Source organism: Idiotropiscis lumnitzeri, chromosome 7 (assembly GCF_059441095.1).
Source record: "Idiotropiscis lumnitzeri isolate Australia: NSW breed Sydney's pygmy pipehorse chromosome 7, RoL_Ilum_1.0, whole genome shotgun sequence".
Lineage (NCBI taxonomy): Eukaryota > Metazoa > Chordata > Actinopteri > Syngnathiformes > Syngnathidae > Idiotropiscis > Idiotropiscis lumnitzeri.
In genome coordinates, this window is record NC_142397.1 from 10,094,123 (window position 1) to 10,106,364 (window position 12,242).

Below are 12,242 nucleotides of genomic sequence, written 5' to 3' on the forward strand. Positions count from 1 at the left end.
TGATTAAGCCCATCTCCCTTTCTGCATGAAAAAAAAAAGCAAATAAAAAAAGGAAACTAAGTGGCAAGCGGGCAATAAGAGGCAGGCAGGCAGATAAATACAGTAGATGAGCACACTTATGCAAATGAGGATGTGAGAGAAAAATTAATTCAATAATTATTCAGGTCCTTAAAATGTGTTCTTTTGCTTCTAATACATTCAGTTTTGGTTGAAATAATATCGGAGCAAATTTAATTTATTTATTTATTTATTTAATAATACATTCAATTTTGGTTAAAATATTATCTGAGCAATTTTTATTTATTTATTTAATAATACATTAAATTTTGGTTGAAATAATGTAGGAGCATTTTTTTTTTAACTTAGCAAGACAACCTTTAATTCAACTGCATTTATTCTGTGAGGGGCAAAAAAAAAATCCCATCAAATCATGTGCTCCACTATTATTAGCGCCTCACAACCTCCTTGGTCCAGAAAAAAAAAATACAAACATCACTTAATGTTGTCTTAAAATGTTACACAAGATGGGAGAATCTTGAACTGTCTCTCAAAATCATCCAGCGATCGAGCTTTCTTCCTCAGATTCCCCTCTTTCGCTCACTCCGCAGGTTTTCAATGCGGTTGAAGTCTAGGAAATGAGATGGCCATTTGTTCCTATTGTTTTTCTATTATTTTTATAGGTGATGAGACTCTGGCTACAAGCCCTCAAGTTGAGTGAATGGCATCACATGGCTTTGGATACAGGATATTCTGGTTTTTAAATTTAGGGGAATCAAGAGATGTCATGTTTTGGCTTGCATATGTTTTGTCTTCCTCTACCCGCATTCCACATTGGTTTATTTATGGGCAGAGTTCCTGTGCTGCATCTTTATGCAATTAACTAGTTGCACCTGTTGGTGATCTACCTTGCCCGGTATTTAGGTGCGGCTCCAGCATCAAGAATTTGCTCCAGTATTGTTTGTGCTTGCCCGTTTTAATTGCTGTCAATCCATCGCACGCCACTTACGTTTCAGTTTCTGTTTAGTACTTCTGTGATTTTTTTTTTAAGTGCCTTCTTTCATTCTTCTGAATCTGGGAATTGTGGCCAGTTTCTTCACAAGTACACTAGCATCCGCTCACATATTGTCATGATTTGGCAAAGGTGACATTAATCAGGAGTTTGCCCAATGATGTCAAGCCCTTCATACTTCTTTCAGTGCCGAAATGAAAGTTTTTGATCAGCCAAGAGAAACTTTCCGTGGCAGAGTACTCCATTTGTTTTCAGATTTTGGCTGCTGAGTGCGAGGATTGACGACTTGGTTCTTTGTTGTATTTTTCAGCGGTGACTCAACCCGCAAATTAAAGATGAACTGGATTTACGAGGCAAAACTCCTAAAAGGAAGCAACTCATAGGTCTTGCAATCCGTTTGGGGGACTGGCCGCATAAGCAAGCCATGGAGATCCATGATGTTCCTCGAGAGCAACACTTCTTGATGGCTGAGGCGGTCGTGCAAGTGGGCGGAGCTTGACTATCCCAAGCAGAGCGCATTAGACCCATGAGGTTGCAACTTTACTCATGCTGCCGGGCCATCAAGTGTTCAGTCACAACCAATCCAGTGTAGGGCAATAACAAGAAAGTACCCTCGTTGTTTGCTGGTTCTGACACTTCAATAGGGATTCCCAATGCCCGTAAGTACTGTATAAAGTCAGCAGTGCAAACTCCCCATGATGATCAACCCCGGGGTAAAAGACTGCAGCTGTCTGGAGTTATTTTTGGCAATAAAGGTGGCATGGAAATGACTGCATTGAGAGACTCAGGAGCTGATGTTTTTTTTGTTTGTTTTTTTTATCTCTCTGTTGTTCAATTAGTTAACTGTCAACATATTTTGCATTGCTGAACCTAAAATGTTGGGGACCTTGACGGGAAACTTGCGTTGAGGCAAATGCGTTAAAATGATCCAGTAATTATAACAAATTGAGACGTTTAGTCATCATGCCATCTAGTTTGACGCCGGTTGTTTTGGCATTGTCATGTTTTGATTTGCTGGTTTTGTTTTTTTTTCCCCTCTACCCACATTCTGCCATGGTTTTTTGGTGGGTGGAGTCCTTGAGCTGCACTTGCGTGCAATCAACTAGTTGCACCTGTTAGTCACTAGCATTTCCTTGTATTTGGATGCAGGTCCAGTGGAAGGAAGGTGCCCAAGTATTGTTTGTGCTTGCCATTTAGTTTGCCTTCAAGCCACCTAACTCCAAGAGTACTTAAGGTTAGTTTTATTTTGATTAAGTGTGTGGTTTTTGTTTTGATTGTTGAGACTTGGTGTTTCAGAAGTACTTAAGTTTGTGTCCAAGTACTTTTTTTTGGTGGAAATTCATTTATGGAATTTTCTTCCACTGAGGCCCCGTTTTCTCTGCGCTTGCAGTACTCAATGATTTTTGGGATTTTTGGTTTGTTTTGGGGTTTTTTTTTCCATTAGTGTAGTTCAGTTACTTCTCACTCGTTTTGTGCTGCTTGTGTTTGAATAAAAACTGTCATCCATTTTTCTCCATATTGTGGTCCGTTCATCGGCCTGGGCCAGTCATGGAAAGAGACTTATACCATATTGAAATGTATGCTATGCTAGCTATGTTGCAGTGGAACCACAAAATTCCAACAATTCCTCCTAATCTTTATTATCGCAGAAGGCTTCCGGAGATGACAAAGAGGAAAAATGCGATGGCAACCATGAAAATGCATTTCTTGATGTTTGAATATTGAATCATTCCTGATGATATGTCTTTATCCTACAGATATGGTCAAGGAGTTGCCTCTGATCGGAGGTTGGAAGAAGATGCACGATGTTGCTGCTACATAGCTCACCCAGCAAGCTCTGTGGGCTTCCCAGCTGTGCATCAACTGTGATGCCATGATCCACTTCTGACTGTGGGTGAGTATCACCGTTTTCTGATAGTTTGATATGTAGGGTAGGCTTTTTCATGTATTGCGCCCCCTATGGGGAGGAAGTGTGGGTGCACTCTTGGGCCAGTTACTTTTATTTAATGATTTTGACACTTTGAAAGAAAAATGCAACATTTTCTACCGTACTTTAGCCGTTAAAACTTCAATCAACTCTTAAGCCAAAAAGAAGCAGCTCTAACCGAGGACACAGATGCGAGGAAACGACGGCTTGTCCTCACAATTATGTTCTGCCGGGTGACATCATTTTTTCGTCTTGCCTGGTCAATTGGTAAGCGGAGCCTCCCAGCTTGATCACAATCTATCTCATTTAATATTCAGCTGCCGCTCTAATGAAAGAGTGGTGTCCATAATCGAGCTACTCTTTGAAGGTCTTCGGCCCTTCTGGCCAAGGTTGCAAGCCAATCAAGTTTTTGGCCAACTTCTTTGACCGCTTTTTTCCTCTTCCTCATTTACGGACTTAATTGAATGACAATGATAGACTTAGGTGCGTGATCAAACCGACAGTCTTGTTCAACGTTGAATTCATTTCAAAGGGTTAAACTGGAATCCAAGTGAATGCTTGCCGAAATTAGCTCGCTTGAGGTGTTAACAGGGGCGGGGCATGAGCCTTCCTCAATGATGCCGGATGACACCGGTGCCTCCTCCACGGCTTCCTCCTGCATTGTTGAACGTCATTTAGTTGGCAGTCACACGAGAGCATCCAAAGACCAGCCAGTTGCCTTTTCTACCTTTTTAGTCTGAAAGGCACCCCAACGGCTGGATTAATATCCTAACTCCGGTGTGAACAACCCAGCAATTTGTATTTTTTTTTCCAAAATTTCCATGCCCATAACCCAAGTGGTTGGACCAGTTTTTCACCATCCTGACAACCATTGTGCTGTACATGCGCCAATTACGTACTCAACTACTGGGGGAAAGGAAGTGATTTTGCTTTGCTTGTTCTCATGGCATGAGGGAGAGGTAGAGTTTTAGAAACCGTTTACAATATACCATTTTGTTCATCAGGCTACGATTGGTAATTACTATATAGTTCCGATCCTTCTTTAAAATTGGTTTTGGTTTCTATTTCTATTGCACAAAAACTTCTTTACTTCGAAATTGCTGCAAACACACAAATTTTTTCCAGCATGCGGATAAAATGATCAATACTCCAGAATGCATTTAATCTTAGTTTGTGGCATTTACATTTTGAAATTTGAAGTCAAGTATAATTGTTCTTTTCAAACTATTGTTGAAATAGTTATAAAATGGGGTTTTTGAAGCACATGTATTGCAATATGAAATTTTAGTACAGATTTTTATCAAGAATTGTGAAATGAACAAAAAACATGATTGGCACTGCTACAGTCTCCTTCCTGCGTTTGCCACATGTGTACTTGCAAATCAACACAGCACACACTGACATGATTGATGGAACATGCGATGAGCACTCAACTCTGACACCATGTAATGACAAACTGTTTTTTCTACTCCGGTGTACGTGTGCCAAATTTTATTGCTCATAACATAACGCTCGTGTTTCCTTCGTGTGAGTGCTTACGTCACTAAGTAGTGGGCGTACAACGTCAACTTGGCTAAATACTACAGCGACTGCGTAGCGATTGATTCATTATGTCACAACATGTAGTGTAAAGCATATTTTCCATGAGTCGATGCTAGTTTAAACTTTGTGGCTACGATATGACTGATGACGTGTGCGCATGCGTTGTTTTCCTACAAAGGTACTGCAGAGGCAATTAACCAATCCTGGAGATGCCGAAGAGAAGAGATATTCTTGCCATCGTGTTGATCGTGCTACCCTGGACTCTGCTCATCACAGTTTGGCACCAAAGCGCAATCGCTCCGCTTCTCGCCATCCACAAGGGTATGCATTGCAGCAACACTCCACAGGCCATATCGAGCTCAAGTGGGTCCTCGAACTTCACATCGCACTTCAAGTTTAGACATGGAGCCCGCTCATTTAGAGGCTCTCTCTTGCTGTGACCATCGACTTCATTGCGCCTCGACAACACTTCGCCAGTCATTGTGGTGTTGTCACAAGTGCATGACGAGACTCCCATGCATTTATAAATTCTATGCACAATTAAATAAAAACAAAAAAACGGTATTGACATCACATTGCAAGAAATGTGTTTAAGATTATTTTCAGTGATGCATACAAACCTAAAATATGGTGGGCATGCAGAGAAAGAAAATCAAAGAATCCCGCGTGTGTGTATTCCTAATATAGCACTGTTGCGGAGAACTGGGACTGTATGTGAATTCAGGGAAATTCACAGCAGTGCCTCATCCAAACAGTCGCTCGAATCAAAGAGCGTGACCGAACACAGGGATGGAGAACAATTTAGCTTTAATACCACTGCAATCCATTCCACAGAGCTCAATAACTAATTCAATCCTGGCGCATACACGACGGCGAAAATCGTAACCTCGCGCATCCACAGATAACGGCTAACAATCTCGATGCGTCTTATAGGACCCTTTAGCTGTCCAACAATATGCCCGACATAAATTAACGTGAATACAAGGACCCATTAGCTGCCCGAAAATATGCCTGTTGTTAAACACAAATTAAACAGCGAACCAACACCTGTATGAACAGAGCAATAATGAGGAATTTACAACAAGCACCATTCTTCACAGTGGTTAGCATGTCCGCCTTTAAGTGCAGAGGTCATGGGTTCGGTTCCGGCTCCGACCTTCTTGTGTGGCGTTTGCAAGTTCTCCCCATGTCTGTGTGGGGTTTTCTCCGGGTTCTCGAGTTTCCTCCCACATTCCAAAAACATGCGTGGTATACTGATTGAACACTCTGAGTAGCCCATAAGTGTGTTTGTGCGGATAGTTGTTCGTCTTTGTGTGCCATGCGATTGGCTGAAAAATGGTTCAGGGTGTAGCCCGCCTACTGTTTGAATATTGGCGATAAGCCCGCCACCCTCGTGAGAAAAAGCCGCTCAGATAATGGATGGATGAACAATTAGTAATTATTTCTCATGTCAAATTAGTTATTTACTTGTGCGGTTCAATGTTTTGAGGGCTCACTAACGCCCATATTGAAGTAAAGTGCTTGATGGCTTCTGAAACAAATATGTGATGGTGGTTTATAATTTCGCCAAGCACTGTGTCGTGCATAATACACCAATTAATCAACCATGAATCTATCCCGTGTTTATCCATTTGGGTTCAACCATTTCCCAATTTCACCGACTGAAATTCACCACTAATCAATTGCAGGGTTCATTAAAGATACATTTGATGTCATAAATGTGTCCCAATTAGCTTAATGGAGCCCAAACAACGTGCAATTCATTAGTACCTTATACTCATGAGCCTTCCAATCCTTGTCCCCACAAACCAACAGTGTGAAATCTCGAGTAAGCTCCTGGGTAAACAAAGCCACATTAGTAGCTGGACAGCACATCAATGTGTCTCTTTGTCTTTGATATGATCTCAGATGTGCATACAAAAGGGTTAATACACAAGAACCAATGTAAATACAGTGGCACAAAATATCACTTAAATGTCGTGTGTGTGTGTGTGTATGTTTGTATATCAACGAGGAAAGTGTAAAGAATGAAATCCTCACTGTTATTTAACCCCAACTGCTCACAGGCTTGCTTTTGTGAGCTCTTATAAAGACGAGCTGGAGGTTTTGGCAGCATACTCGCTGGCAGGCTGTTGTGAACATCTGGCCATCAGCAGATTGTGTTAATCTATGGGCAGCACAAAAAAAAAAAAATCCTCTTTTATGTCTCAAGTGCAAATGGCTCCGCTGGTGAACTCGTGTCGAAGATGGTTTTTAGCCGTGGAAAAATTAAAAGGCATGAATATCCTCAACAATTCAATTTCTGTAAGATCATTTTCTATAATTGTATTATCTCCATCATGACCAAACTGTTGAGGTTCTATTTTTTTATTTTATTTTTAAAGATGCCCCATTGTTAATAGTGAAGCATTCCATTCCGTAACGTTCGTCAACATTTCTCATATTGCAAAAATATCCAGTAGTAAGTACATTTCAGGTACAAACTATCCCTATCATAAACACTATCAGGCTTTTATCAAAGATGGGGAATAATATTTTCAAAGATGCATAATAATAATAAAACATGTTACTGTGTACATATTTAAATGTAAAATTAATTTTGAATGAATACATGTAAAAGCGATAATTATTTCCCAACCGCATACAGGCTTGTAAGCGCTAACATAAAAAGTTAAGAAACATGATGTCCGATTTGTATGGAGCATGCAATGAGCAGCTCAACAGAGTACGTGTGTTGGAGAATGTTGAACAGCTTCTTCGGCTACTGATATGAACTTGTGTGCCGTTCTTTTACGTGATTTACACAGACAAAATCCAAATTATTTGCAATTGATTCTGCAAACAAACACAACTCGGGGAGCTCGGTAGACTGCGGAAAAAAAATGATACACAGCAACAACATCCTGGTCATGCAATAATGTCAAATGTTTAATTTCAGATCATCGCACGTCAGCGATGTAGGTCACTCGAGCACTAATGGCAAATGTGCCTGCAAATAGACTTTCCAACAATATGAAAACTATTTCTCAGTAAAACACAAATCTGCTTTATATTTACATGGGGGATAAAAAAGCGCTGAAGAGAGTGTTTTAACAGAAATCAAGTACAGTGCACAGTTTCTGACTGAGACGGGATGAATATTAATAGGAGCAACCAAAGACTAAATCCTTGCGCTGCTGTGAAATGTGATTTCTAGTGAAGGGATGCCTCAACTCGGTGAAATAAGCACACGAAGGTCAGAGTAGCTCAACCCTGCTTGTGGGTCCCTTGCTGTTGCGGAATGAGAACGCCTGTCAGGATCACAGACCGTGACCGTTCCGGCAAGGTTTGTGGCTCAAGAAGTTGGTCTGGTCCCTTGAGGTGCAACCAAGCACACGGCTGCCCACAGTCTGACCACAAGTTCCCTTGTACATGAAGGTTTCAAGCCATTCAAATGTGCCTACTGTATAAAGTGAAGTATCATGCGTTCAATTTTCCAAATATATATATTAAAAAAAAAAAAAGAGTTCTTTCAATTATACCCATTCTAATTTATCCCACAATCACTGCTTTCAATGAGGTATTATGGTTACCACAAGTCTTCTATCAAAGTCTTTTGTGGGCATGTTTAAGGTTTTGAAATCTAAAAATCCCCCTCTATGCAAATGATTAATAAACCTGTAATTCACAAAATCGGTAACACTTTATAATAATGTTACCAAATCATCTCTATAAAGCTGGCATCAAAATTGGCGCGGGGGGAAGCAATGAGGGCTGCGACAGTCGACCAATGTGACGGAGCGTTCCAACATGTAGAAAACGTGTCGTTCTAAATGACATCGCCCGCGTTGTGAAAACTTCATCTTTCTCTTCATGCCATTGTTCTGCCATAATGACGTTGGAGCAAAGCCAGCATTCATCCGGGGAAAAACCAGTCCAAACTGTAATCAGCTGTCAAATCTGGCCGTGTTTTCATTGGTATGTCATTGACGCAATTTGTATACAGGATGTCAAGGTGTTACAATTCAAAGTGCTATTCGTGGCCACAGTTCATTCTTTGTGGATGCAGGCCTCATTTGTTTTTTAAATATCAATATATAATACGACAATTTAGATTTCAAAGAGGTGCTACGTTTCAGGGAACCTTTTCCCTTAATCATTGTTTTCCGTTTCAATTTTGCAATCCTCGCAAAGTATGAATCTGCTTGAAGGACAATAAGGCTGCAAAAATTAAATGTATCACATGTTAAAATGTGTTTTCATCGTTTGACGATGCAAAGCGTTGACAACAATTATGTGAACACAAACATTTGTGATGGCAGCACAGCAGGCGAGTCAGATAAGAACGAATGTGTTGACACTTCAACATGAGACGAGCGAATCCACCATATTTTCCTTCCTGATATGAGGAAATTCCAAAGTCGATGTTTGAGGATGAAAAGGCTTCTTTCCGCCTTTCCGTGCTCTCGCAGCGTAATCTCTTGGTCCGTCAGCTGTGTTGTCCTCTCACAGTGCTTGCTTTCACTTTTTGCAGCATGTCACCACCTAGTAAAAGAGATCTTTATCATTCCAGAGAGGCTTGCGGTCCGCCATCGACTCTCAGGTACACTTTACCCCCTTTGGGTTTAAGTCACCTGAGGCAAGCGTACAAAGGGCGGCCGTAGGTAGCACTAATACCTTGTGTGTCTTCTCAAACCTGCAGATGACGGCGTTGAGGGCAAGAGGGATGCGGGCGGCCAGACAGGAGACTCCAAGGAATACTGCGCCTCAGATAAGGACATCGTGGAGGTGGTGAGGACTGAGTATGTGTACACGCGGCCGCCGCCTTGGTCTGACGTGCTGCCCACCATCCACGTCATCACGCCCACGTACAGTCGACCCGTGCAAAAGGCTGAGCTGACGCGGCTGGCAAACACTTTCCTGCACATTCCCAACCTGCACTGGATCCTGGTGGAGGATTCCCAAAGGATGACACCTCTCGTCACGCGCCTCCTCCGAGAAACGGGCCTCAACTACACCCACCTAAATGTCGAGACGCCCAAGAACTATAAGCCGCGTGTCGACACAAGGGACCCTAGAATCCCCCGGGGGACCATGCAGAGGAATCTGGCACTTCGGTGGCTGAGGGAGACCTTCAACGCAAATAGCACTCAAGCTGGAATAGTCTACTTTGCTGACGATGACAACACTTATAGTCTGGAGCTGTTTGAGGAGGTTCGTGCCCATTTCTTGTCTGCTTGCTTCACTTTCTTTTTTTTTTTATTCTCATTCTTTTTAATGCTGGTTTGCCTGGTTTATAGTGGTTAGTAGTTTGTTGTTGTTTTTTTTCAAAAGACAAACACTAATGACACAATTGAATAGAATCTTTTTTTATTTTTTTTTCATAGCACTGCTCCTTCTGGTTTGTGCACCTTGGCCACCTGCGGTCAGTATTATGCAGACATACGGATAAACATGGATGAAAACTCGCTAAGTCTTTGCAGAAGATAAATAAAATGCCTCAGAGTATTGCTATTATCTACTTGTTTTACGCCACTATTTGCTTTCCAATATCCGCTGCTTAATAGTTTATAACTCCATAATACCAATGTTATTGGTTAGACCCGCTTTGCTTTGTTCGTTAGCATTAAGCTAAACAAACTTACCAAAAGGAAATCAATATGATGGTACACAGTGTGCAATTGTCTTTGTCATGTTTAGTTTGGACAGTAAACAGAAACTAGTAGTGGCAATTAACAGGTTGAAGCCCTTATTTATTTTTTAATTTTTATTTATTTTTCTTTTTTTTTTTTTTACACTGTCTGCCAAACAGCTCCTTGTTGTGAAATCAGTCGAGTTCACTGTCACCATACAGTGAGTCATGTCATTAAAAAAAAAAAAAAAAAAAAAAAAAAAAAATTCATTCACACATTGACTCAGATCTGAAATAATAGGTTTGGTATATCTCAAAGCACGATAGCATTTCAGATGACAGTTTTTGGGGGCCTTTTGTGAAACAGTTTTGATTGCATTCCAAACTATACAAGGAGAGGTTATGCTGTTTTTTTTTCCATGAGTACTCAATAAAGGGTTAAATGCCCTAAACGCTCAGCAGCCATTCTGCTGAGGAGCGCGGAAGATTGGCGCATTGATTAGAAAGCCGAAAATCAGCAGCTCCAAAGTGTCCTTATTGACCATATTGTGTCGCTGAATGTTCATTGTTGCGCTTGTGCTTTATAGGAAACCAATGGCAGTATAGAACGCTGCTCAGTCAGGCCCGATTTGTCGGAAACTGTGCTACATATTGAACAGAAAATTCTCATTCCGGCCAGTCATTATTTTACTCCTAACAAGCACAAAGAAGCTCGACTACATAATAAGCATACCAACCAGCCATCAAATGAATTACCCGAGTATACGTGAGCACCGCCCTTTGGGTATTGGTCCAGCATGGGACCTGCGGCAAACCAAGTGTCAAGTATTGACGCGGCCTGTCGTTGCCTTTCCCTGGAAATCAGCCCAAGTGCCCAGTCTCCTTCCGAAGCGCTCCATCACCTCCAACAGGCCCATTTATGTGGCGGCGTAACAGCCCGGAAAGGACAGAGACGACAGAAAAAAAAAAAGAGTGGACAATAAAAACAAAGACAGACACGAATCAGACTGCGGTGACGTTTGCTGACACCAGAGGAAATATGACCGTCGTCTGCAGCTTGACAACTGTGCAAACAAGGTTGAAAGGAGGCTGTGTGCCTTTTATGCATTTTAAAATGAGTTTTTCTAATGCTGCGACCAAAATGAGGTTTTGCTGTTCATTTTAAAATCCAAACCCTACATCTTTCGGTGGGTAAAATTCACCAGCAAGGGAAATTGTCTCACTAAAATAGAACCTCTAAACGCAAAGACAATCCATTCCAGTACATTGAGCCACTTTTCACCGGAACTTCAATTTCGTCTGTTAATACCCCTTGATGAGGCCACTTGTTCTTTGTTGCAAAAAAAAATCCAAAGAAGCTTTTTGATCAAATTCCAGTTTTTACATTCATTGACTTTAGTTTTAAGCGGCATGCAGTTAAGTGTCCATTTACTAACACAGTTGTCACTCGGCGGGAATATCACAATCAAGGCAAAATGCATTCCCCGCTATGCCCATCTCAATCGCTTGAGGAATGCCGAGTTAATTGCCGTTATTTCCTGAGCCTCGTTGATCTTTCTAAATGCATACTTCTCAGGTCACGCCTTTTAATTAAGACCAAACAAAGAAACTCTTTAAATGTTAATTTTCTTTGCAAGTCAGTGAGGTACCATTGAAAAAGGTTTGTTTCCATCTCAAATTACTTATTTATATCATTTAGCCTAAAATACATTTATATTGACTCTGCGGTGGAAACTCGGCAATTATAAAGTGTCCTCTCTGTTCTCATCCCTTAAGAATGCATATCAAAATAAACCACAATAATAATGTGCAAAATTCAATGACATGCAGTTTTAGTCAGTGTTCTGCTCCATGGTGTGCTTGCAGTTTGGGAATATATCTCCATTGCCAATACTAAATCTCTTGTTTTAAGATGATTTAAATTACTGAACACATCAAGATCCTAAAATCAAAACAACTGCAGCACATTTTTCATTGTTTGGACATGATCACTTATCACAAGAAGGCACTCAAGAGAATTTATTTGTCTTGTCATCTTTGAATCTCCAAGGATTGTGCATTGAATATTTGAGTTTTTTTGTTTTAGAATGATGTGCTTCAACACTCTTTATCTCAACCGTGTGAAATAAATTGTGCACAACGCATACATGCGG

At 40.9% G+C, this 12,242-nt stretch overlaps 2 protein-coding genes across 7 annotated transcripts in view; one reads left to right on the forward strand and one right to left on the reverse strand.

The window, feature by feature from the left end:
* b3gat1a (beta-1,3-glucuronyltransferase 1 (glucuronosyltransferase P) a) overlaps positions 1 to 12,242 on the forward strand; it is a 68,126-nt gene that overhangs the window by 48,683 nt on the left and 7,201 nt on the right. The window contains exons 1-6 of one of the 6 annotated variants that reach the window (XM_088300333.1): positions 1,180 to 1,668; positions 2,159 to 2,243; positions 2,767 to 2,903; positions 4,657 to 4,799; positions 8,992 to 9,060; positions 9,160 to 9,671. In XM_088300333.1, coding sequence (XP_088156459.1) covers positions 4,688 to 4,799; positions 8,992 to 9,060; positions 9,160 to 9,671 — 693 coding nt within the window. In that variant the 5' untranslated portion in view covers positions 1,180 to 1,668; positions 2,159 to 2,243; positions 2,767 to 2,903; positions 4,657 to 4,687. Of the gene's footprint in view, positions 1 to 1,179; positions 1,669 to 2,090; positions 2,244 to 2,766; positions 2,904 to 4,656; positions 4,800 to 8,991; positions 9,061 to 9,159; positions 9,672 to 12,242 lie in introns of those variants that run through there. The other 5 variants (XM_088300335.1, XM_088300332.1, XM_088300337.1 and 2 more) reach the window with 5 other exon arrangements.
* The window catches only part of LOC148333514 (uncharacterized), a 51,891-nt gene that overhangs the window by 14,042 nt on the left and 25,607 nt on the right, over positions 1 to 12,242 (reverse strand). The gene's annotated exons all lie outside the window — the stretch shown is intronic.